The sequence below is a fragment of the Falco biarmicus genome, chromosome 3 (assembly GCF_023638135.1).
Source record: "Falco biarmicus isolate bFalBia1 chromosome 3, bFalBia1.pri, whole genome shotgun sequence".
Classification (NCBI taxonomy): Eukaryota; Metazoa; Chordata; class Aves; order Falconiformes; family Falconidae; genus Falco; species Falco biarmicus.
This window is the reverse complement of record NC_079290.1, coordinates 80500346-80527176: the sequence shown is the minus strand read 5'-3', so window position 1 is coordinate 80527176 and position 26831 is coordinate 80500346. Positions and strand designations below refer to the sequence as shown.

General features: G+C 41.4%; 1 protein-coding gene and 2 long non-coding RNA genes across 7 annotated transcripts in view; 2 read left to right on the top strand and 1 right to left on the bottom strand.

The window, feature by feature from the left end:
* GRB10 (growth factor receptor bound protein 10) overlaps positions 1-26831 on the bottom strand; it is a 149711-nt gene that overhangs the window by 100224 nt on the left and 22656 nt on the right. For 4 of the 5 annotated variants that reach the window (XR_008820535.1, XM_056330146.1, XM_056330143.1 and 1 more), the window contains exon 2: positions 10276-10373. Coding sequence is in view for 4 of the 5 variants with exons in the window: in XM_056330146.1 (XP_056186121.1) it covers positions 10276-10326 (51 nt within the window). In the remaining variant the exon portion in view is untranslated. Of the gene's footprint in view, positions 1-10275; positions 10374-19673; positions 19773-26831 lie in introns of those variants that run through there. The other variant, XM_056330144.1, reaches the window with a different exon arrangement.
* LOC130145418 (uncharacterized) lies at positions 3742-6036 on the top strand. The gene is made up of 3 exons (XR_008820539.1): positions 3742-3927; positions 4031-4343; positions 5069-6036. It is a non-coding gene; the product is annotated as an uncharacterized LOC130145418 (long non-coding RNA).
* On the top strand, positions 6058-21384 carry LOC130145419 (uncharacterized). The gene is made up of 3 exons (XR_008820540.1): positions 6058-8072; positions 17112-17188; positions 19953-21384. It is a non-coding gene; the product is annotated as an uncharacterized LOC130145419 (long non-coding RNA).

Here is a 26831-nt window from a genome sequence, read left to right as displayed (position 1 = left end):
CTGGGAAGCCACAAAGGACAGACGTGGGCCAGGAGATACCTAGGCTACTGGCTAGCACCCCTTGGTCCTTCTTTGCCTCTGTCACACTGTCAAGTCCCTCATTTTCCACCTCGATGCTTGTTTCCAAAAGAGGCACCCATCGTCTTGGAGAAAGTGACAACTCAGAGTACCTGCCTTGACAAACAAGTCAATTTTTGTAGCCAGGTGCACAGGATGGGGAAGAACTGGAGACAAATCAACTACACTTTTCTAACCCACTCACAAGCAAATAGTGCAGCTGCAGCCAGCACTGGACACTACAAAGATTTCTGGAGTGGGCTGAAGATAACTTCATGTTGCAAGTGACTGGTGAGCTAACCAGGGAAGCGTTCTGCCTCATCAAACAGCTAGCAAAACCAGCTCATGGACAAAGAAGAACCATTTGGGGAGGCAGAGGTTGATGGCAGCCTGATGCCATGCTGAGATGAAGGTAACAAGCATAAGCAAAGGGAGCAAGCCTACTAGAAGAATTACAGTCCTGGACTGCAGGAAAGCAGATTTTTGGATTGCTCAAGGATCTGCTTGCCAGATTCCCATGGGAGACTACTCTGAAGGACCGGGGGCCCAGGATAACAAGCTGATCTCCCAGGTCAGCCTCCTCAAAGCTCAAGAATGGTCCATTTTGGCATGCAGAAAGTCACTGTGGAATAGCAAAAAGCCAGGATGAATGGACAAGCAACTCCTGCCTGAGCTCAAATGCTGAAATGTAGAGAAGGTTGAAGCAGGAAAAGATTATGCAGAAAGAATATAGAGATACTTCCCAAGCAGAAGAGCTGGAACAAGCAAAGGATGCCAAGAAAAAACAAGGAATGCTTCTACAGGTAAGCAAGGGCAAATGGATGGCAAATACTAGTCTACCCAGCGCTCAGTTGTGTACAAGACCCAGCAGCTGAGGTCACAAAAGATCAATGATTTCTTTGCCTCAGTTTTTTCTAGTAAAGTTCATCCTCGCATCTCCCAGTTCTTTGAGCACAGTGTCAGCATCTGGGGGACTGAACCATTACTCACAGAAAAGGAAGGTTATGGATCACACACACTAACTGGACCAAGGCCCTGAGACCAGATGGGATGCATTAGAAGGCGCTAAGGAAGCTGGCCAATACCACTACAAGGTTACTCCCTCTTATCTTCAAAAAATAAATCACTGATCAGAGGAGGTTCCTGATGACTGCAGAGGCAGAAACCACATTCATCTTCAAAATGGGCAAGGATGAGGTATGAGGAACCAGAAGCTGGTCAGCCTTGCCCAGTTTTTTGCAAGATTATGGAGCGAGTCCTTCTGAAGTCGTTACCAGGCACATGAAAGACAAAAAAACTATTGGTACATCTATGCTGGCTGTTCCAAAGAACAAGTCATACCTGACATTTCAGCTCACAATTTTATACCATTTCTATTAAGGTTCTTCTCCCTGAAGAAACCAAAACACACAGATCATGGATCATTGTGCTTAGCTTTTGATGTCTTCATACTGTTGCACATGCTAGGTTCTTCAAACATACAGTTAAAATTTTATTGGACAATCTTAAAGGGATTTTAGAGTATCTAATTATTTTCCCTTGAAAACAAGCAATCTGCCTCAGATACAGCTGAAGACTGTAGAAAAGTGAACTGCAAACTTGAGAAGGATCTACTGCAACAGTATAAAATCAACCAAAAATACTTCTTTGCCTCCACTGAGGTATCAATTTTACAAAAACTCTTGTGAGCTGAAATAATGGTCTGTCACTCTCCTACATTAATAGCCTCAAGAACTTCTGCAAGAAAGGTGCCAACACCACTTTGTCAGAAACCCCCTCCTGAACTATGTAGAAGTATTCAGTATTCTGGGGAACTTGCCAGCATGACAGTATTTACTGTATGACTAATATGCATTAATGAAGCACAAATGGACAACTATTTACTTGTGCTAATAACCAAAGTGCTTTATTAGAGCTAAGGCCTCTAGCATGAAGGATTGCCAGGTTCCCCCACTTGCCAAAATTATGTCAAAAAATGGAGCCAGCATGTAAGACATCAAGAGCTACAGCCAGTGCGTAGTAGAGTCTTAAGTCATTGTTTAACATTCAGCTTGCAAAGAACAAGCATGCTCCAAAACCACTGGCTGTTTCCGAGGGCTTGTCTTTTCATTGTACAGGCCAGAATTTCAAATATGCACACTAGTCTTACCAGTACACAAGCCAAGGCTATCTTAAAACAGCAGTAAAGCCTGAAAGCTTTGCTGGGCATTTGTGTCCTACCTTTGATTGCTTGTTGTTCTTTCAAAACCAGAAAGAAAAACACTGTATCTTAATGCCTCAGATTAAAATATCAATACTACCTAGAATAAAAGGCCATTAAAACCAATAATCTGGCCCTTTCTACATGAAGGATTCCTGAAAGCTGATCAATTTGGTATAATTCCACCCTGAAAAAGCAAAGCAAATCCTTCAAGAACAAAGTCCTTGTCCCATACCACACTCTCCATCTTACATCTCCACAAAGGGAATGCACCTGCGATGCTAGGAATGACAGATACACCTGAAAAGTGGCACAATTTTGTGGGAACCTAGGGAGAAGTTTTCGGATTTTTTTTTTTTTTTTTGTATCATTGTATCAGAAACTGAAAGAAAAATTCTTAAGAGGATGCAAAAGAAGCAGTGAAGGTCCTTTTCAGTCATAGCTAGTACTTGGTGGACAAGGCCAGGTTCAATGGGGCTTTCAGCAACCTGGTTTAGCGGAAGATGTCCCTGCCCACAGCAGTGGGGTTGGAGCTAGATGAGCGTTAAGGTTCCTTCCAACCCAAACCCTTCTATGGTTCTATCCCCAACTTTACAAAGTGCCTCACTGCTGAAGCTATGGTGAGTTTAGGCTATCCATTCCTGTTTGAATAAGCAGCTGCAGTTCAGGACTCAGCTGCAGCATTACACCTAGATGGTCTGCAAACGTATAAACAAAATGACCCCTGCCATGAGACATCACGCTAACAATAAAGTTTGAAAACTGTACCCACAGTTTACTTCTAGAAACAGAAAAATTCTCCTCACAGAGCTGATTACACTTAAACAACTTCATGCAGAATCACAGGATTTTGGTTGTGGTGTGGTTGTTTGGGTTCCTCCCCCCCTCTTTTTTTTTTTTTTAAAAAAAAGAAGATATCATCAGTGCTTATGAAATACTGTCCGCCCTTTGATCAAACAGTCTCCCTCTAGACTGTGTAACGCAAGAAAATCTACTGGGCACTTCTACCAAGGTCTGCATCTGGATGTAGTTCTTGGAAATACTTAAGTATAAAACAACATTACATCTCTGGCCTTTTCCAAGGATAGAAAAGGCCTGTCCTGAGCCAACTGGCATGGACAGCAACACCAAGAATTATCTCAGCCACAGCACTTTCTTGAAAAGTGACAGCTCTAAACGTACAGGAATCCTATCTAAACAAAACTTCTCCAGTTTTTATTATTTACTCATATGTAGAGCACAGAACATCTGTAGGAGGAAGGTTCATGAAACACACACATACCCCAAACTATCAATAATATAATTCCAGTTGACTATAACAAAGCAAATTTGAAAAAAACCAACCCACAAGAACCTTGCACTCTCTTATATTTCAAGTTTCTGTTCTCTTATATTTACACAGACATCTGAAGTATGAAGCTGTCTTAGGACTGGTACATCAACTTCTCTTAAGCGAGAGCTGTTACTAACGTGAAAACACTTAGACTGGTAGTTCTCCAAAATAACCAGTTGGTAAACAGCTTGTTAAATATTTACTCATTTGGAAAAGATCCCATTCATAAGAAAAAAAAATATACAGGATTTAGCTTGGTGCTATAGTCTGCTGAACTGATTTCTACCATTACTTCAAAATGGTCTCATGAAGTTTCGTGAGAAAACACCAGAATATGGTCTGTTTTTATCAACGTGGGTGGTTTTACAATCTGGAAGTGGCATTTTAATGTTGCACACAAGTCAGAACCTGAAGAGATCTGCTGCTTTTGATTTTCACAGGATCGCTGAATGACTGAGGTTGGAAGGCACCTCTGGAAGTCACCTAGTCCACCCTCCTGCTCAAACAGGACCACGTACAGCTAGTTGCCTAGCACAGTGTCCAGACTGCACTGGAGTATCTCCAAGGATGAAGATTCCACCACTTCTCTGGGCAACCTGTGTCAGCGCTCACCGTGAGGGTGACAGAGTGGAAGTGTTGCCTCTTGTTCAGAGGGAACCTCCTGTGTTGCAGTTTGTGCCTGCTGCCTCTGGTCCTGCCACTGGGCACCACTGAAAAGAGCCTGGATCTGTCCTCTTTGCACCCTCCCTTCAGGTACTTCTATACATTCATAAGATTCCCCTTCAGCTTTGTTTTAAATAAAACTGTAAACTGTAGATTTAAACATGTATGAAAAACAGAGCTAAATCAAGAGACAAATTTATGAGACTGCTTGTATATAATGACATAGTAAGATTAAAAGATAGGTTCAAGAATTGAGCATGAAACCATTAATTGGAAGATGCAAAATTAAACTTCTTTAAATTTCCTCACTTGATTTGAAATACATATATTGTTTCCTCAATGGTAGCAGTAAATGGTATGGTTGACCATTAGGGTGCTTCGAGTCTTTTTTTTCCCTTATGGGTTACAAAATCTTATAATTGAAAAATGTGGACCTAGCCCCTTGAAATGTCTTGCTTGCATTCACCTTCAAAAACACTTCATGTTTTGCCAGTGAACTTGTGTGTGAATTAGAATACAAAAGTAGAAATGCAAACAGTAAAGTACAAACTTTCAGTTGGAATTGTAGAAAGGTAAACTGGTACAGCAAAAAAGACAATTGATGGGTATTTCTTGTAAGAAGGGAAACTAATCAATTGTATAAAAGCTTAGTGTGAGATACAAATTTCTTTGACATTTTGCTTCATATACAGTATTCTGATGATATGTAACAGTGAGGGCAAGTGCACTCCCAATGGCCTCTTAAAGAGGTAAGCACCACACTTCTACTTCAATGCTGGTGAAAATAACTGCTTTTGGTACAATTTTTTAAACAGATTTTTCCCAAGAAAAAGAGAGAGAGGCTAGAAATCCAGATCCAGTTGCTCTTCAACAAGAACTACCAAGCAGCATCAACTCTATCTGTAAAAAACATTTGCAGTCTGCACTCAGGGAGACAGATTTCATAACTTCATATTGGAGGCAACATGACTTGCAAAAATATTCACTAATGTTCTCACTGCTTTGTACTTCATGTCTGCTGCAGTCCGTCAACCCTCTACACCACATACATGTAAACTGTTAAAACAAGAGCATCATCAACAAAATATCTGTTGACTGACACCATATTTCACAAATCTGATGACTTTCTGCATTGGCAGTAGCAACATTTCAGCTTCATTTCTTCGTACAATATGTAGAAGAATGACGCAATGCAATAATGCCTCTGGTGCTTTTTCACTCAGCTGTGCTCAAGGACTGAAAGCTTGCTTTCACACTCTGGTCCTTCCATATTGCTCCGTTACAATGAAGAACTCCAAACTCTGGGCCAAATCCTACACAAGCAGTATCCTTGTGCATTTAAACCTACTGAGAATAAATCATACTGCCATTTATTTTGATTCTTAAAAATCATGTATTGGGATTCTGTGTGGCAAGGTTTGGGTAGCGGGAGGCTGCAGACATGGCTTCTGTGAGAAGATGCCAGTTTCCCCCACATCCAAGAGACACAGTGCCGGCCAGCTCTAGGACAGACCCACCACTGGCCATGGCCATCAGTCGTAGCACTTTTCTGATAACATTTAAGAAGGGGGAAAAAAACCCCACACAACTGCATCGGAGAGAGAAGTAAGACTATTTGAGAGCAACAGCCCTGCAGACAGACACCCAGGTCAGTGCAGAAGGAGGGCAGGAGGTGCTCCAGGCACTAGAACAGAGATTCCCCTGCAGCCTGGGGTGAAGACCGTGGTGAGGGAGACTGTCACTCCTGAGCCCATGGAGGTCCATGGTGGAGCAGATATCCACCTGCAGCCCATGGAAGGCTCCACACTGGAGCAGGTGAATGTCTGAAGGACACTGTGACCCCCTGGGAAGCCTACACTGGAGCAGGCTCCTGGCAGGACCTGTGGACTGAGGAGCCCACGCTGGAGCAGGTTTCCTGTTAGGACTTGTGACCCTGCAGGGGACCCATGCTGGAGCAGCTTGTGAAGAACTGCAGCCCGTGGGAAGGACTCACACTGAGAAGTTCATTGGGGACTGTCTCCCATGGGAGGGACCCCACGCTGGAGCAGGGGAAGAGTGTGAGGACCCTCCCCCTGAGGAGGATGGAGCGGCAGAGACAGCGTGTGATGGACTGACCACAGCTCCATTCCCTGTCCCCCTGCGCTGCTGGGGTAAGGAGGTGGAGAAATCAGGAGTGAAGTTGAGCCTGGGAAGAAGGGAGGGGTGGGGGGAAGGTCTCTTAAGATTTATTTTTATTTCTCATTACCCTACTTTGATTTGATCAGTCATAAACTAATTTCCCCAAGTCATGTCTGTTTTGCCCATGATGGCAATTGGTAATCTCCCTGTCCTTATCTCAACCCAGGAGCCTTTCCTTATATTTTCCCTCCCCTGTCCAGCTGAGGAGGTGAGCAATAGTGGCTTCAGTGAGCATCTGGCATCCCAGCCAGGGTCAAGATCTCTATAGCCTTGACAAAGAACTGTCAATAGCTAAGTGAATGAAGGTTTTCAAACAGTGTCAGGCAGAAAATGAGGGCTGAAACATAGGCCCTTCCCACATAGGTTTTCAGTCTACTTGGACAGAAATTCTGCAATTTGTTTTTTTCATGCTGTGTTTTTTTAGGGCAAAAGACATTTTATTCACCCAAACATGGACAGCAGCATGTATACCTATATTAACACTGAATATAACAGACTTCTCTCTGCCACTTGGGAATTGAACAAAGTCACATGGCAGGCATCCAGATGTCACAGGGATGAGGACTACAGTATACTCCAAGGTAACTCTGCATTAAGAGATATAAGCATTTTTTTTTTCCCTGCCAAAACAGAAACTCTCCCTAACCACCCAATCAAAGCAAACAACCCTTGAAAGTATAAAAAGTAAGTCTCCCAAAAACCTACATTCACCAAGATGAAGCACCTTAGGAAAACAAACATAACCTCAGTATACCACGGACTTGGATCAGGCTACCTCCAAAGGTGTCTTCTAATTTACTGTATCATTTTACGGAAAACAAGGATGCCATACGAAAACCTGGAGAATCTGTGCCTAGCTGTTCTTCCAGCTGAAGGCAAAAAACCATGGGACCCTTGTAGTAACAGCAGTACATCATCTTCAGATCCACAAATCTGACATCATTAAAGGAAGCATTTATTATAGTAGCTAGCCTCTAACTCATTAATTCTTAGGTATTTACTTCCCTACTCCTGAAGTGCACAATGCTTCTGAAGTATGATGTGCAGTATTCTGCTCTCATCTCATCAAGAGGATTGTTGCAATCCTGAAATCCACAGCTCTGTACACACAGAAGAAAACAATTTCTATTTTCTCCCTGTTTCGTGACCAAGTGCTTTTAGTGCATTTTATGCCAAGTTAGATGAGTATGATGTGAACATGTCCTTTCACTAGTAAGAATTCAGCTCTCTGAAAACAAACTCTATTAATTATTAAAGTCATGTCTGTATCTTGGTTATAAGAAAATAAATGGAAGGCAGAAAATAGAAGATGAAGAGAACACTCCCGCATGCCCAGAATTTTATATTCAGAAACTGAGAAAAAAACCCATTACTTATGTCAGTGAGACTTTCACAATTCATGCATCAAAGGGTTAAAGAACTAAAACTTCCCCAAGAGTTCAAATCACTGCGCATAAATATTGTTGTGACTACAGATTGCAAAAGAACGGAAACACAGTAAATCATCCCATTTTTTCTGAGAAATTCTGGGACTATGTTCTGAATTTCCAGGAACAGAAGACAAACACTGCCAATTCTCACTGCCGGATTTTTATTGAAGAGTTTGAGAAATTGGAAAGGGCTCCTGAAAGCCACTAAAAGGTAGTATCAATTTTTTTCCACAAAGCTAGAGATTGTTTCTGGGAGAATACACTCAGTGTAACTGGCTTATGTGCTAACTTCAGAGAAAGTTAAAAAAAAAAGGGGGGGGGGCACCAAAAAAAAAAAAGCTCTTAAACAAGACCCAAAACCTTCTGAAAGCAGCAAATGTGCCAAACAAAGAGCCCAGTAAGAAAGTCAGAGATCTATACTTGCCTGTCTCCCCAAAAACACAAAAAGGAAAGGTAGAGTGGTTGGCAGCAAGGCACCCTAAAGGATATTCTGTAGCGTGTATTCACTTATCCACTTTTGCTGTCTGCTTTGAACATAATCCCAGTCTCCAACACATCAATTTATTCTAAACACTGAAGTTACAGCATTAAGGTCCCAACCCTGGGGACTCTGGAGGAATGTTCTCTATAGCCTTCCATTCATATTAGTGTCAGAAAGTGTACTGAAAAAATAGAATACGTCTTCACACTCTAATCTAGAGCATATTTAGTTTAACCTTCTTTCAGCCCTTTACCAACACAATACTGGCACTGTAGCCAAATTTGAAAGACAAGCTGATGAAAGCTTCTAAGTCAGATTTAGTAGGGGTGGAAAAACAGATGTTCAGGGTTTTTTTTAATGTGAACTTCACTTCTGACAGAAGGCACAGTAGTTGTGAATGGGCTTCCAAAGCTAGTCTTTAAACCAGTTACAAGCACTCAGGATAGTTAACACACAGTAAGCTACAACGAAAAATAACCAAGATGGTGGGAAAGTGACTCCCTGTTAAGTCACCCATGTTGCTTTAACACTTCTAGTCTGTTGACTACAGGTTTTGGAAGAGCAAGGGGAAGTACCACAGAAAATTCACGTTCTTACTGCCTATGAACCACTAAAGACACTATTTTCATGAGAAAGTTTGACATCCAGTGAAGAAATTGCAGCTCAAAAATGACTGCCTACAATCTCAAGTTTCTTTTACATAGCTTTCCACTCCCCCAGCTTTGCATCATGACTCAGATGATGCTCTAAATAAATTGGAAGCATAATTTCACAGTGCATCAAAATTACGAAGTCCAGGCACATCTATTCACATATTCTTTTAAAATCATAGATCCAAGTATAGTAACAGATTTTCAGGACACCCGGTTTCTCAAAGTCCATTCTATTTTTATAGCTGCAAAAGCAGTTATAAAGGAACTGTTGTTTTTCCTGTTATCAGGAAAAGCATTCAGGTACATTCAACTGACAGCCCAGCATATACTAACATTAGTCTTTTAACTCATTTGAAGTTTCCTGTTGGTGAAAAAATCCTAAGTTGTCATGTTATAAAACAGATGTATAAATCCTATAAACGTTTGCTGGGGATCTTGTTGTTGGTTTTGTTTGGTCTTCTGCTTGTCTTTCAGATAAGTAGCATGACTGTAGTAATCACTACCAGTAATGTTTCTCTTGGGAAAAAGAGAAAAAGATTTCAATGTCACATGATACTCTGTTTAATTATTTGTGTGGGCAGGGCCCAAAATCATAGCTGAATCCCGAGAGTGGTAAGCATACTACAAACAAGAGAAAAAACAGCAAAAAACAGGCCATCCCTGAAACAACAAATTTGCAGTTCCATAAAAAAATAAAAAGCATATATTATGCCTACCACAGCTCTGTGGGGAAAAAAAAAAAAAAAAAGAAATTCTAAGTGCATTTTTGCCTAGCACCTTTGAATTGAGCTAAGGGTTGGGTTTTTTTAATATATTCTTTGTAATATGCCATATTGGCTGCTTAGCTACAGCCTAACAACTTGACAAACACAGGATCTAACCAAGTATAAGAAATCTGCCTTTGTTCCTATAAATATAGCATTCAGCAAACATTGATAATTTTTGGTGCAAGACATTTCAATGGCATCACAGCTTGCGCCCTGCCCCCCCCCCCCCCTTTTTTTTTTTTTAAGGGAAGGTGCATTCTCCCAAATATGAACTGGCTATTTTGAGGACAGATATCAAGTCTTAATCAGTATATAATAGTGACCCAATTTTTTCAGCGGCAGGTCTTGAATACAGGATGGTAGCCGAGGCTCTGTTCCCAAACATTAGCAAAACCCAGAGAATTGCCAGACAGCTATTAGCAGTTTGATGAAAAGTTTGAATGCACAGTCAATCATGGGCACACAGCAATATGATGCTACAAGCTGACAGGAACATGCAGTTTCGTAACTTACTATCCGATAAGGAAGATGTAAAAAGGAGTCTGGGCAGCCAGCTAAAGCCATTTGTTCCTTCAAATTTTCTTCAAATTACATCTACTGCTTCACAGGACCTGTGGAGTACAAACAAACTGTCAGAAACCATACTGAAGACATTTCATCAATTTATTATTGAAAACAGTTGGAGGGGGAAGACAGAGAAGAACAAGAGGAGGTGACAAGGATTTGTATCAGTTTCGAGTAGCAAATCTGCACATTTGCTGTCTGTAGCCTAGAAAACACATTCAACCTGATATTTCATTCAAAACCCCAACTCTCAGGCTGGATGGCCCCTTCTTTATTTCCACAGTCCAGGTAAAAAAGAAAGCATCTCTTCACACCTGGACTCTTACCATTTGAAGATTGGCTCTCACCAACTGAGGCTATGTTTTCAACTGAGGAAAGCAAACACTGAAATCTGGGAGTTAATTAAGTTGACAACCATTTGTCAGAGAATCATTTGGGTTCGAAAAGATGCATAATATCATAGAGATCATTATGCAGCATTAGCTTTCAATGCTAGTTACACAGCAACTTTTTCCCTTTACCCTTTCACGCCTGTCTTTTCTCTCGTGGCTTTATTTTCACCCAATGTATCAAATAGGGCACCCCATGCAAATCTGCATTTACACGTCTTGCATCTCCTCTTCCGAGTGATTATTAGCAGCAACTTTGCAAAGCAAGTGGTGTTTCTTTTAAGCATCGCTTCTGTGATCAGGCAGAGCATGAAAAGAAATCTACTGCAAGCGTATTTAGAGCTGCGTATAACTAAAGAACTAAAAATTACAAAAGGCAGCATTCAGCCAACGTCAAGAAAGTGATTTTAAATGCTGCTTCCTAACAAAAGAATCAAACCTAAACAAAAACACACACACACATATATATATATAAATATGAAGCACTATTTCCTGGGACCAGCATTTCTCCCAACCAATGGCATACTACAGGGATATCACCAACTAAATAAGACAAATGATGCCCCCTCCAAGCAAATTAAAAAAAAAAAAAAAAAGGTGACTGAGTACAGAGCAGACTGCAAAGCAGAGCCAGAACTTTTACTCCTACCACAAGCGAGCTCCTGTCTTGTTCAATGTTAATTATCAATTATGTATTCTAAACAAAAGCCAGAGTTTTAAACAGGCTACCCACTGCTCTCTAGTAGGCATGAACTGTCACCAAATCAAAGCTCCCGCAAGATTTATGGAACAGTTAAGTCATGGACAAGGGTGAAAGACATCTTGGAAAAACTGCTCCCAGAGGAGCTGCAGCCTATGGTCTGCATAAACGTGCACTCATTGAGGAAGCTTTATTTTATCTAGTTCCAGGATAAGTTTGGCTGAGGTACTGTAGATAGCCTCCTCCTCTATCAGAAAGGCATGTGAACTCCTGGGAGCTTCTTTCCAGGAAGGAGTTAACTGGGCTCCTGCAGTTTTCCTGAGGTAGCATCTTTCTGGGATCAATTCATATAGCCAATTATTTTGGGAGGAAACTGGTTTTGGCAATAGCAAATTTGAAAATCTAGTTAACCCAATATGCATAAATCAAGTTGTTTATTCTAGATACTTTTTTTTCCACAGCATTTACTTAAGTTTAAAACCAAAATCTTACAACATTCACATGGGGGGCGGGGGAAGACCACTTCAAACATCTGAGACTGTGGGCATGATACCCAACTTGTACTGTTAGTCTTTAAACATATATACAGTGGTCTACAGCCATCTAACTCCCACTTCACACCTAAAAATCTGCAGTCAGATTTTAAGACAGATCTGAAGATTTCAGGATTTCATTTGCAGGGCAAGGTCTGCACCATCCACCCAGTTTGTCCTAGGAGAATTAAGCACAGATTTATGGAAACCTCTTTTATCTTGGCTGAGGGGGGGGGAGGGGGGGCTTCTCTCTTTAGGGAGTACAGTATAGAAGTTCTGAAGTTGGTACAATGCATCAGGAACAAAGAGAACCGTATTAGCAGCACGTAAACCCACCAAGATTAAAGAAAGTTTAGGTAAAGGGAAAAGAGCCTTAGATTGCAACAGTTTTATGTTTATTACCGCTTTAGTATTTTAGAGAACAGGAAAAGGTACAACCGCTGTGAATTTAACCGCAGGTTATTTAGGACTGAATATCAAAATACTGGTCTTTCTCTCTACATTTCAGCAAAAAGCACCGATTCACTTATAGTAAGATAGATTAAATATGTCCCTAAACAATACCAGACCAATTTGTCTACTCTAGGGCGTGCTGCAGTTTATGTACAGCCCCATTACACCAGTGGAAGATCGTAAATTACCTCAAACAACAGTTGGAGTCAAGACTGCATAATTTATCAAGACCCATTTGCTTCACTGCTACATTCTTGAGTATTCATCTGTTAACACCGCAGAAACAGAGGAAAGCAATAATCTCTAGATGATATCATTCCTGGTCAGTCACACATTAACACTGATTTAAGATCGCATCTCTTTTGTCTGTCTAAAAGTAGTTTATCAAAGTAGTCCTAACCCAGGAATACAAAAGGCCTTTGCTCACCTTTAAGATCTAAGGCCTCGTTGTAGCACATCGAGTAATAAATTTTATAGGGACAGAACTACGTGTTCAGCAGATAAAAATTAGGATTTAAAAAGTAAATAATCAACTTTTTCTTTTAAACATGATCTTTAGCATGTCACTTCCCTTCAGAGACCATAACTGCACACAGCCTTACATGTTCCTTCCATGCAAATACCTCTTCCCAATTTGTGCTGTGTAAGTGCCAAGTACCGCCCTTTTCCTAAAACACCTTGAGACCGGGGAGGGAAACTCCAAAGGACAGTAACTAGAAAACAAGCTAGGTAGTCAGTCACTGTTAACAAAACTCAGGACATTGTGGTGAGAACAACTGCTGTGCAGCATCGAGCCAGGCAGCCTGTGCATATTCAAAACCAAGTGACTTCATGTGCTTTTATTGGCTTAAAAGGTCTTCCTTGGATAGAGTCGCTGGAAGACAGTCACAATAAACCAAGTTTCAAGGGTCTTAAGACTAGTTTTTGATATGATATTCTCTAGCCTAAAGAACAGTCCATTGTGAGGCATAGCTTCGACAGCTAGGCCTCAAAAGTGTTTAGATGATGTGAGCTGGTTTAACGAAGATTGATATTCATTCCCACATGGAACACGTTGCGGGTACGCACCCTGGAGATTACTGCTGCTCTGAATGAGTTGTTTTAGTCACAATCAAATTACCTACCTAACCAGTAGATTACGTTATCTATTAACTGCAAATTAAGCCTGTCACCAGGTATGCTTTTCGATTTATCACTTGCTCTCTGCATATTCGCAGCAGAGGAAATGGTATCTCACCCAGCACTCTGGAAGCACACACAGCCTACGCACCTACAGATACTGCAGTAGGAAGATGGCAGGGGTATGGTCACTCTGCCAATTCAGGAAGTTTTCCAGGTTCTACATGTGCCATCTGTCAAAGTCTTTAAATTCAAGAGAAAAATAATTTTTCAAACGCTATCGCTTGCAGATTAGTTAGGAACAGGAGGAGGAGAAAAAAAAATAAAATATTTTAACCTGGCAGAGTTGCAAGACGAGCTCCAGAGCTCTTGAAAACTGGGAGTTATGCTCTTTTATGAAAGGTAACTTAGATTTGTTGAATACTATTATCTTTCAAGTCCTGGGTGTTTCACTATTTTACTTCTGTAATGTTCTGCTTTCTGTAACTGAACTACTGTGGAAGGGGGAGGGGAAAAAAGCTCCAATACAGTCTTACATTTTCATCTACCTGAGGATCTTTCTCCAAGACCTCAGATTTAACATACAGGTTAAAAATCTTTCCCTTACTTTTATGTATCTTTTACTCTCAGGCATTCAGCGTCACCACTTCATTTCTCCCCACACTACAGCATGAGGCTTAGCAGACCAAACCTAGATTTCTATAAAAAATCAGAACAAAGTCTTGAAACAGCTGAGTTCATACAATATTATTCTGCAAGTCATCTTCAGAAGACTGTCTGGGTCAACTCCGCTGGACTTACAATTTAACATCTTGAAGAGCCAGGGAAAAAAAAAAGACCCTGTCTTGTCGGTCCACACAAAGAGCAAGTTGCAACATCCCAGCTTTCCACCTACCTGGCTCCAGGCTCCTAGATGCTATGAATTAGTAGAGAAAGTGTTCTGTTTTCTTCTGCAGACCTATATATCTATCTCACTAAAGCATGGTTTCAAGATAAAGTAGTTAAATGGATGCATCTAGTAGTCCTCTACACCAACACAGGTCATAAGGACACATACACTTATATACTGTCTTACTAGTCTACTCCTATTGCCATAGTTACAATGGAAATAGGATTTGGATACAAATAGCAGAAGGCATGTCAAGTGAATTTTCTGCAGTTGAAAGACCTGACAGCTAACTGTCCCCACCTGTGTTTAAACTGCATGACTCAGATGTGCTTTGCCATGCAAGGACAAGACCCACACAACTTCTCACAAGAAGGAATCCTGGCTGCATGGGCTGGAAAGAAAGTGCCACCAGATCACCTAGCTAGCTGGACCAAGGAGACTAGATTCTAAAGCACCCTTTGCAGCACACACGTTTGCCACCAGACTCCACCACAGCTTTAGCAATCATTACATAGAAGGAATTCTAAAGCGATCTCCCCTCTTTTGGTGGTCATTTCAGGTAGACACCATGCCAGTTTACAAGGCTGAGGATGCCCTTGGTGATACAAGGTGATAATTTGGTCAGCAGGACTCAAAAGGTTCGTTAGTGTAGGCTGCCAAATGAATACAACCAAAAGACTCTGACTTCAAACCAATACTGGCAGCTTCCTGCACAAGAGAAAACACAGCATTCATTCCTCTGTTAGGCACTGATGAGGACTGGATTCATCATCACAAACCTCCTATTGTCCATTTCCCTATTTTACTCATTTCAAACACATGCTTGCCTCTCCAGCTCTGAATGCCCCTCCCCACATCCAAAGTCTCCAGTTTTGCCATGCTGAAAACTAGTACTTGGGCAACTTCCCTTCAAACAAGTTCTTTTGCCTCTAAAACACCTTCCCAAACACTCTAGAATGCCATCACTCTTCAACTGCAGGAGGTTCAATGACATGATCGTTGACATCCTGATGGCCTAATGAGATTAGCAGCAGGTAATATTTAAGAATACTTGCAGATTTCCCAAGTTCTTCCCACATCCCTTGCACAAGCTGGTATGTGCGCTCACATTTTGATACACATATGTACCCAAAAGGCATTTGCAAGTCTCTGATATAGAGCAACTGCCTAACTAGAGTAATACTTCAAACATCTTTGAAAACAAAGCATTGTTCTAGTTAGAATTTCAAGTGAGTGTTGCGCACTAAAATGAAAAGCACTTTCAAAATATAAATCATCAATCAAAAGCACTTCAGTTACGTCCAAACACTCCCACGATTCCATACTAAAAAATCTGGTCTTATAAAAAAAGAGAATATAATTCTCTTTGCCATTCTTAATTGCAAAGCTGTTAGTCTAAATATTACACCTTGTAAAGGAAGCCATTTGCCATTGTAATTTTGCCAAAAAGTGAAGAATCTTGGCAACAGTAATTCAGGCTTTTGAAAGCCAAAACAGATACATACTTCGGAAGAAGCACAGAAGAGCTGATGCCATCCCACTTCAATTCTTGCCAAATAAAATTAAATAAAATATATGCAGTTCAGCATTTTTTGGTTTCCTGAAGCTGCCTAAAATTCTGAAAAGGCCCTTCAATCAAGACTCATAGCCTGTGAATACACGTTCACCTCCCGACAGGGCAGCTTCACTGACAATAAGGATAAAGTTCTGGGAGAAAAATAGTTATTTTGCACCTGCCCCACTTAAGTAATGATTTTTTCCCCTTGTCCCTGAAGGAAGCATTCCACCTTAAGACACAAACCTACAATGAACTTTGGAAATATTTATGAAACTCTGCAGTTTCACTATCTCCCTTGATAACTGAAAATTCTCTTCTGCCTTATAATAGCTAAATCTGTAACTGAAGCAGGAACTTTGACAACTAAACCAACTGTACCCAAGTCTAAATAAAAGGTTAATTAGACAGAAACTACGTAGTATATAGTAGACAATCCCATCAGCAAGCCACATGCAGAAGCAGGGCAGGTCCACAGACACATGACTGCGATAAGAGACACATAGTAAGGCAGTCCAAGAACAACTTCAGCTGAAAATGCCATGACTCATGGTCTCTAATTTTATGTATACACTTCCTCACTATATTCATTGCTTCCAGAGAACCAAAAAATACTGCCTCTGTCCTCTGTGTTATCATTCTCTTGCCTTCCCCCCCGATCTAGTCATATTTCTCATCATAAAGAGTCCAAGGTTTTGCAATCTTGAGAAGCAGTCTAAATAATTATTTCCTTCTGTTATTTTAGGCTTTCATTATCCAACCTGAAGAGTTAGAGTGAAGTTGTACAACAGTTAAGATTATTGAATAGCTTGTTACTGCCAAGAACAGGACAGACATCCCACTCTCTTCATCAGCTTCTGCTCTGCTTTCTTTCTCTACTTCCTCCCAGCAACTTCACGGCACTCCCTCCTTCTCACATAATTAATGTGTTAATTAACTCATTTTTGGTTTGATGGGTTAGTTTTCTGCTAAGGAAACAAGTGTAGTAAACTTAGGTCTGACAAGCAGCTCAGCTGGCACAATGTGAATGGGAGGAGAGCATGAGCAAGAGGGGAAGGGAACAGGATCACCCCTTCCAGTGGCAACAAACTACTACATTGGCCAAGGCAACCTGTGAACTTTCATTTTCTTTGTTTACCGCCATTAGGAGCTGGCAAACCTTTACTGCTGCATGTCCATGAGAATTACTGCTTTCCAGGCATCTCACAGAAGATAAATATTTGGGTAAGTCTCCAAACAAAATATAAAGTTGCATTTTCTAGAAGGCATTTGCTTTCCCCTTGTAGTACAGACTCAACTAAAATTCACTTTCATTAAATACTTACCAAAACATTGGTTTTTGCACCCAACAAACTAACAAGCCTTTATGTTTTCAACCTGCCACTGGTTTGAATGGTCCTTCCCCCTGCACTGGGCTGGGAATTGAAAGCCAATGGCTCTAAACTCTCAATCCAGAGACTAAACTACACACAAGACATTTTTCTATTTAACTCCTATACAAACAGAGCAAGTTCATCAGCCTCTGAACAATGCATTTTTGTTGAACAAAGTCAGATTGTTACAGATCCCAGCTGAAACCACAGCTTAATCTACAGGCCTATCCCTAAGCATTACTGGAAAGATGTACCCGACTCACTCAACTTCACTGAGGTGACAAGACAGCAGGATGCTCCCCACAGCTGGGACTTTTACAGCCTCCTGACAACAAAAGCTAGGAGAGCAAACAGTTGAACATATATACACAGGTGTGAGGGGGGGGCTCTCAAATTCATACATTAGCAGTCTACAGCACCTATACTCTGTTCCCAGCTTCTGTTCCCTCATTTCTCTGCAATCATTGTGGAAGAAATTCTTCCAGAGCATGCAGAAGCCTTTGCTCCCCTTCTGAGAGATGCAAAAGGCAAAGACAGACATATATATATATATAAAAGGAACTAAGATCAAAAGGTAATCTTTTATCGCATGACCCACTGATCAGTTTTTCAAGTCTGTTTCATCCAAATGACCCATCATTACAGTTATCCACTGCCTATTTCTCTTTGCTTGGATGCTTTGTACAAGGAAGTTTCCTGCTCAGTTAAGATTTTTGCAGGGGGTTCAGTAGAGCTTCTCACTGAACCTGCTGGTTTTTGTAACACAGTACTGGTTACAAAAGCACTGACCATAAGACTAACCTCAAAACTAAAACCCATGCTATACGCAAATATCTATCAATACCATCCAGAATCCTCCTTAGGGCTCTCCTGCCCTTCAAAGTTTTCAGGTGGGTTAAGATACTTTTCTTGGATTAAAAAAAAAAAAAAAAAAACAACAAAAAAACCAAAAACACCACATCATTGTGGACCAAGGACATTAGGTTTTTCATTTTGATGATTTACAGGGTTTAATACCAATAGTTAACACAGTGTCTAAGATTATCAAAAGCTTTTATTTAGACAGCAAGGTTCATGTTTTCAAAGCAAACCAATTGGCAAAGGCTTTTACAGTTACCTATAATTTATGTTGGTGAATAAGTACTAGTTTATTTACATTGTCTAATACCATATAAGTGGTTGAAGCTGGAAGGCAAGTTTAGACAATTCAAACAGCAGGCTACTCACTAAGGTGGTATCTTTTTGAGATACTGTAAGAGGTACACTTATGTGCACAGGTTATCCTCAATATACCTCTTGTTCACATACTTAGAACACTCAAAAGAAAGCTTTTCTGCTTAGCCTCTGAAAAAATTATGTGCTACGAGCAGAGATGCATTCCCCAATATCAACAGTACGTTAATTCACCCTCCAAAGAATTTTGCAGCATATGTTCCCAAATACAGTTTATTCTGAAGAACTCAACTGTTCAAACAATTAAGACACCACAAATCGGCTGCAACGCAACAAAGGAGTAAGTAAGAGTTGTACGCAGTCAAAATAAACAAGCAAACCCATTTTACCTCTCATGCACAGCAAGGTAGGAGTTACCACAGTATAGCTGGTAAGCAGAAACTCATTACAGCCGTAAGTAACTCAACCATGTAAGTGAGCCCCAGACTACATCAACACCAAGCAAGCCTGTGACAGCAAACAGTGCTTCTAACTGCAAAGAGGGCAAGGAGGGAACTCCAACAAATACTGTGTTGCTCTCGAGACAAACAGAAAATCTTGTCTATTCAAAAGGGATATGCAAAGGGATGTGCAAGAAGTGCAGAAGATAATCCAAAGAAACCTAAAGCAATACACACACCCTTAACTGACTGGGACAAAAATTGTGCCAGTCCAGCCCAGAGTACACAGTTTAGAGGCTGTAATCATTCATTCCTGCGCAACGATGTACCAGCAACACCAAAGTACAGTCAATTGCAAAAAAAAAAAAAACAAAAAAAACAACAATTGCAGTTTTAAGATACTTATGTTGTAGATACCTCGTGCATTTTAAACACTGCCTTACTAAGAAATCAGAACAATCTCTTCTTAGAGCAAAGAGACCACTCTGTAATCGCAGATGCATTTGCTGGTATTATGCAACATGCAAGCTCCAAATCCACGGGTGGCTTACAGTTAGCAGCAGGCAATCACTGCTGCAGCAGAACCTAACTGCCTTTCAGGACACAACTAGAATGTTACTGGTGCTCTATTCTTGAATACAGGCTAGGAATTTTTAAAAAAAAATTTTAAAAAATCCTAAAAAAAGAAATAGGAAACGCTAAACTCTTAAAAGTCATTCTTACCCCTTTTTGCTTTTCAGCCCCTGAAAAACAGTTTCAAAGCTGACATCTCAAAAGCAAGTACGCTGACCTACTTGCAAATATACCACCCTGGGACAAACAGGGCATAGCTTTTCCAACTAAGCATAAACAAAACAGAAAATAAACTTACAGGATAGGTTAATATTTTGTAGAAGGGTTAATGTGTTAATGTTCAATGGAAAGCTGAAGTCTGGCCAACTGATCACATGTCCCATGTGCATTAGTGTACATTTATTTATTGCTATTAACTTGCACCTGCAGAGAGAGGAAAAAACCAGCATATTCCTTCCTTTGATCCTGAAGGTCACGAGGTGACTGAAATCCCAGCTTAATGAAGACTCTGGTGATGTTGCAAGTGTCACAGCTTCCATCAACCCTTTCAAAACACAGCGTTGGAAAGCACAGGAAAGAAAACTGAAGTAATACCACCCAGGCTTCATAGACTATGTCAACTTAATTAGAATGGTATTTTGGCAGCACCCAAAGATTACATATCGAAGGCTGGGTAGCAGGCCAAATACTTCACTAGAATATTTTGCCAAGCCACCTACATTAAGAGCTACTTCCCTGTTCTTTCAGGGTGCCATAAAGGAAATCTGTTGTTTCAGGCCTTATAAGACTATTTAACAGAGGCATGAAACAGTGAACGTCACCAGTACTGAAGGTTAACTAGATATGTGTTAAATGAGAAACATTCCTAGTTAACCTTCAGACTAGGGAGCTGCTGAAAGGGAACATTTGTTCTCAAAGGGTGTAGGCTCCAGATGTATCCAAAGTGGCTTCCCTACGTACGATGTATTTTAACCCACAAAACACCTGTACTCCAAAAGCCTGGAACCCACACACAGGTCTTATCTGCATTCTCCCACCCCCAAGGCTGTCCAACTGGTACTGGCAACAGTAGAAAGGAGGGAGAAGACAGCACTTAAGCGTCCCCACGCACAACACAGTTTTACAGCCCTGCGGTACATCACCCACAAAAACAAATCAACATCCAGGCTATGCACAGAGCTGACCACAACTCTGTTACAGGATACAAAGAAAGAAAATCACACACCCTGTGTGTGCAGGGTATAGGTGAAATGTATACCTCTGTACTGTCATGTCAGTCACTGAGGAAAAACAGGTATTCCTCACAGCAGTTCACCTCATTCCACGGCAGCTATCTAGAAGAGGTCAGAGAAAGCTGGGGTTTGGACTAGGTGGTCTCAAGAGGTGCCTCCCACTACACAATTCAGTGACGCGCACCACTGGAGCACCAGGTTCTCTTCATTGAATAAACACAGTGTTTAGAAAACAGGCTCCGATGCAGACATCCATGATCTAGAAGTACAAAACCAGCCAGACCAATCCCTCCACGCTGTACGGCACTGTAACTTCAAACCCTCAGCACCTCTGGACAAGACTGACGATCATGCCAGACCAGTCCCCCAGTATTACCAAGACTTTTAGCATCTGTACTGCAGAAGTCGATCATGACAAAGCTTCAGCTTCTCCCAGCAACTTTTCAGTCCTAATTTCACTGTGTGTGTGTACATATACATATATTATACACATGCACTTACATATGCACATGTGAACTCAAAAAGCAGATAAAGAGCTTCTTTAGCAGCAGTACAGAATGCAAAAGAGAACTTCAGCTGATATGTCAGAAGTCAGCGTTGTGAAGGCCCAACCTCAAAAAAAAAAAAAATCTAGCTCTTCTCTTCCCTGAATTTCTTTTGCTGTTTGAGGCAGAGATTTTGCTCATTCCTTGCTCTTCTAAAAAGTTCTCCCCCTTCCAAAACACACTGCAATGTAATAAAACAGAAGATTTATCAAAAAAAGCAGCAGATAAGCTGTCTTGCAAAAGCCTCTCTGAATATCAGGAATTTGAAATTTCCAATTGCTACTGTTAACTGATGAAATAACAATTCCTAAGTTTTTGTTCCTTTGTATTTTGATCTATTAAAGAATTCACTCATCATTAATGCAATCAATTTGACAGACACATCAGAAAAGTCTCAATTTTCAGCCTCACTAATTAGCAGTACTGTTTTATTAAAACCCAGTTCTGCATGAAGAGATGGCTTCACGCAACTGCCTGCTTTAAAGAGAAACCTCAGGCTTTCATGCTACTTTCTGTCATTGGAAAAGGGCAAGTATCTCCTTCACCTAAGGCTCTGATGCTTACAGATCTCAGCATTCCCTAGCTTGTAATATTCCTCCCCCTCCATCAAAAAGGCAGCAGTACCACAGAATTTGCCAACGTCTGATACTCCTCTTCATGGCATTATTTGTCTTAGTTTCCAAGCCACAGTGTAATTTACCTATCACATTTGTTTTCTGCAACATCTTTGCCTAAGCATCTTTTCTACTCCAATAACTCATGTAAGTCAATAGCCTAAAATAAGCAGCAGATTTTCATGAGGACGGTCTTATTTAAACAAGCAAGAACGCTTCATTATACAAAACCAAAAAGCTTCCTTCCAAAATAAGACAGAAGCATAAGTTCTGTGAAGCTGGATGCCTCCCAAGAGCCAGGTTTGAGAAGGTTACTCCACAGGGAAAAAGTGCTCTTCTCTCCGTGGCAGGGGAAGGCAGCAGTGGTTCCCAGAGAAGCTCCCAGTTGTAAACCTTGCCAGTGTTGTCTCCTGAACTACTGACACCTGTCATACTCTGCTCCTGATGAAGTACAACAACACGCTGCCCAACACAGCGCTCCGGTCAGTCTTGGTGGGACTACACAGAACAATGAAGCATAACACCACAGATATAATTTGTCCTGTGACAGCAAGCAGCAGCACTGGCCAGAAAAGATTTGGCAGCTAGAGCAAAGAAAACCGCTACCAATAGATGGGGAAGAAGAAATACTGAGCAAACCAAGGAACAACAAACCTGAACTTCTCTTATGGTCTGAGGGATAGAAAAGCATGGTTGTTTTCTACCAGACTTTGATGACAGAACCCTAACAGTCTTTTGATACAGACCTCTGTGCAGCAAGTTAAGCGTTTTAAGGTGTAATGCCTCAAGAGATATGTTTTTAAACACAAAAGCAAGCTCTGGAAAGAGCAGAATCACTTCACTTTTGCACCAAGCCAGAACACAAACCACTCCCTCTGTAGAGGCCACATGTACCAAGAAGGACTAGGCTCCAGCTCCAAGCGCTTGAGCGGCACTGAAGCTTTCATTCTCTGGAAGGATGGTACAACACATCTGCAGAGCAAGTGATCAGCAAAGTTAAGAAATCGCCCTGTACAGTCAGACAAAATTAAGTAAATATGTGATTCCCACTTACTGGAAATCTTCTCCCTGGTATCCAGTAAGAGGATGCATGGGAATGGTTCAAAGCTGTGCCAGGGGAGGTTCAGACTAGACACTCAGAAACATTTCCTTTACTAAGAGGGTGGTCAAACACTGGAACAGGTTTCCTAAACAGGTGTTCGATGCCCCAAGTCTGTGTTTAAGTGTTTTAAGACAAGGCATTTGGACATGCCCTTAATACACTTTAACCTTTGGTCAGCCCTGAAGCGGTCAGGCACTTGGACTAGACAATCAGGTCCCTTCCAGCCAAAATATTCTATTCCATAGGAGAACATTCCTTTATAACAAAATGGCTTTATCTGAATGAATACTCCTAAAGTAAAGTTCAGGACATTCTTTTTAATTTGTAGATTTTTCCTGATATATTAGCAAAAGTAAGCACTGTAAGTCAGTTATTTCCAGTGCTGCCTCAATGCCTACTTCTAGAAACTTCTACCTCAGGACATACACTGGTGCTCTCTTACCATCAAATTTAAGAAGCTTATGGAAAAAAAAAAAATCAGTCAGATGAGACACAGTAAATTACCCCTCAACAACCCTGTTCTGTCTCAGAGCAAGACTAAAACGAGTTAAGAGTCAACAGCAGTTTAGGAAAACTGGTTTTATTTGACACTGAAACAGACTCAGAAGTTCAGGGGTCAACTCCCATGCCCGAAGTGAGGGGCTGACTACATCCCACAGCTGCCTCAGGAGCCACCTGACCACCACTGCCATGGCAAAGTCTACAGTGCCCCAAGTTTTATACAGGATTCCCACTTCTCATCCTGCAGCCTCAGCTTCAGCACACGGCTCTTGGCCAAACCACTACTTGCACTGACCGCTGGTCATTCACAGCGGTCGGCGAGGGACCGGTTAACAGTACGGATTTCACAAGCCCGCAATTACAAAATAGATTATGAGCAAGTACTCTGTTGGCAATTAGAGCTCCAGCTTTATTTTATTTATTCTAGTATAAGAGCAGATGCTGCAGTTATTCAAAGGTTTTCACAACCTTAATTGTTGACCTTCATTGTTGCTAATCTTTCCCATGAAGTGGAGACAGACAGACGCCACCCGTATTTGGTGGAGAAGATAGTGTCCTGTAGGGTATAAGTAATAAAAGACAGCATTGTCTGCCTTCTCCCTCCTCTGTGAAATACAAGGGTATTGGGATTAGCTGGCAGCATGGAAGAAGAAGAATGAACAAATGACTCAGCTGTTTTGGGGGGGGTTTTGGGGGTTTTTTTGGAGGATGCATCAACTACAGGTTTGCACCGTGACACCGACATTTCTCTCCCCTCTCCAGGAGCGGGTGAAGCTTCCAAGTGCCAGCTAAGGAAGTGCTGTATTTAGACTTCACGACGCCTGAAACAGCTGATACACAAAGCACCCTGTCCACCTCACTGAGCATCGCTTCGGCTGTAGTATTAAGAAGCGCAGTGTTGAGTTTCACAGGGCAATACTAGGTTTCATAAACAAGTTCTCAGGCTGGACGAGAAAGCAGCATTTCATTATGTGCTAGAAACACCGCAAAAGATACATGAGAGCTTCCCAGGTCTTTTCCTCTGCTAGTGGGAGGTTTGCTCAAGACTTCTTGCTCAGGCATGGAAATTCTGCATTCATCTTTTTGCTGCAGACTCTGAGACTAAGTTTTCTAACCAAGAAGTACATTCCTCCGACTTTGTTCTGCCAAGCGTACTTGAAGATGTTAACTTGGTGTCCCAGTAACTTGAGAACCGGCAACGCAGAGGAGGGACACTGAAGTTCAGAAATGAAACACAGGATATACTGATGCTGCAACAGGCACTCCCTATAACCTAAGGCAAAAGCCTCAGAAGTCATGACAGTGAAAATCAATTTCATGTTTATGGTTACCCTCAGATGCCCAGAGCAAACTTGGACATAAGGCTGAACCCAAGACCTCACTAGAATAGCATCTGCTACCAGTTCTACTGCAAAATACATGAAAAAGTTTTTCCTCTGTCTCAACTCAGCTGCAAACATCTTTAAGGTTTCTTGACAGGAAGAAAAGATAAGGACTGGTTTTGGTTTAGTTCCTTAAGAGATGTCATGTTTGTTCATTAAAAATAAATAAATAAATCAGTAAGCCAACTTACAAAGGTTCACCAGGCACCATACAAACTAAACAACTGCTGATATAGGATATTTTTAAGAGGAGCATTAGAAGACTGCAGTAAGTTGCTAGAATAGAACTAATTCAGCCAAGATTTCTGAAGAAAAATATTAAACTGCCAAGCCATTAATTGCTGTATATACCCTGTCACACCTAAATTGATTTGGATGTAGCATGAAAGATGCTAAGTTAGATCAGTTTTCAGAAGTGTGTTCAAGGTAAATGCAGGGAACTGAAAAATCAGGAAGTGACTTCTTTACTGAAAAACTAGTTAACAAGATAACAGACACAAATAATAAATAAGATGGCATGAGGAAGAGCTAGTACAGCTTTTGCAGAAGTTATGACTCAAACCTACCCACGGTTTATGATACTGTACAACCAAAGACACATTTGGACGTCATCCCTAACCAGACGCTCTTAAAAGGACCAGACCTGCTGTAATTTGCAGGAGTGGCTCCCCTCTTAACACCCAGCTGAAGGTTTAGAGGTAGGAAAACAGAGCATTTTTTCCATACAAGGAGTCTCAAGAATGACTACAGTGGTCCTTCTTTTCAACGTATCCATAAGCTCTCTGAAACGTGACAAACAGAGAGGTGACAGGAAGTTTGCTGGCAGTGTGACATGTTCAGTCAGAGCTGGAGCTTGACGCAAAGCACAGTGGAATGATCTCATGATCACGAGCAAATGGGCCACCAAAAGGGCAACGCTGATTTAATTTCCACAAACCCAAGCCAACGTGCAAGAAGAAAAATAATGCTGCCAGTGTGTACTGCTGAAGCAAGCGTCAGGAGTCTGAAGTCTTGTTTGGATGTATCGCCTTAGGGAGAACGAGAGGATGGCAAATAATAAAAACTGCAAACAATACTGTATTTCCTTGTGAGGTATCAAGAATTAAGGAATTGCCACAAGCAAAGCAGAATCATGACAACTCCTTTAAAGCCAGGGAACACCCACTTTTTGAAAACTGTGGGCTGTTACAACACTAAAAGGGTAACACAGCATTAGAAAGAGTACAGAGAAAAGGAATTCCTAAAGCAGAAACCAACAGGCCTAGATCATTCGGCATGGAGAAGAGAAAACTGAGGGGGAAGATGACAGACATCTGGACAGTTATGGAGGACACGCATGAAGCGCCCAGAAAATGACCATTCCCTCTCAAAAGAAAGGTGTAGGTAAAAGGTCTGAAGTGGATAGGAAACATGAAAATCATTTCCATGGGGTGACTGGACCTATCCATGTGTTAAAATAATAATTTAGGCTAAGCACTAGAGAAAGCTCGTCAAGGGACGGCTCAATGGAGACAGACACTCCAAAGAACTGCAGCACAGCTCACCATGAAGCAGAAGGGCCTAAAAGCAGCAGAAAATCTCTTTTCAGGCTTTCTACCCTAAGCAACTGCTACCGATGGCCCAGAGACACATAACACTGTTCTTGGTTAACCTGTGGTCTGATCCACTACTGCTACGCTTACAAGAGGAACAGCCAAAGCTATGCTCACTCTTAGGCAGATTATTGCCCTTTTTTCCCAAAGTACCAAGTCCATTTCCAAACAGAGAAGTGGAGACAGCCGGAAAGGATTTTGAGGTCACCCAGCAGGCCCGCAGCACCGGCAGAAGGCAGGGTTTCTGAGCCACAAGCTCTGCATTCAAGACATCTCTATTCCCAGCTGCTGGCCCCAGGTCACGTCCCCCACCAGAGACAGCAGGACAGAGGGCTACTTG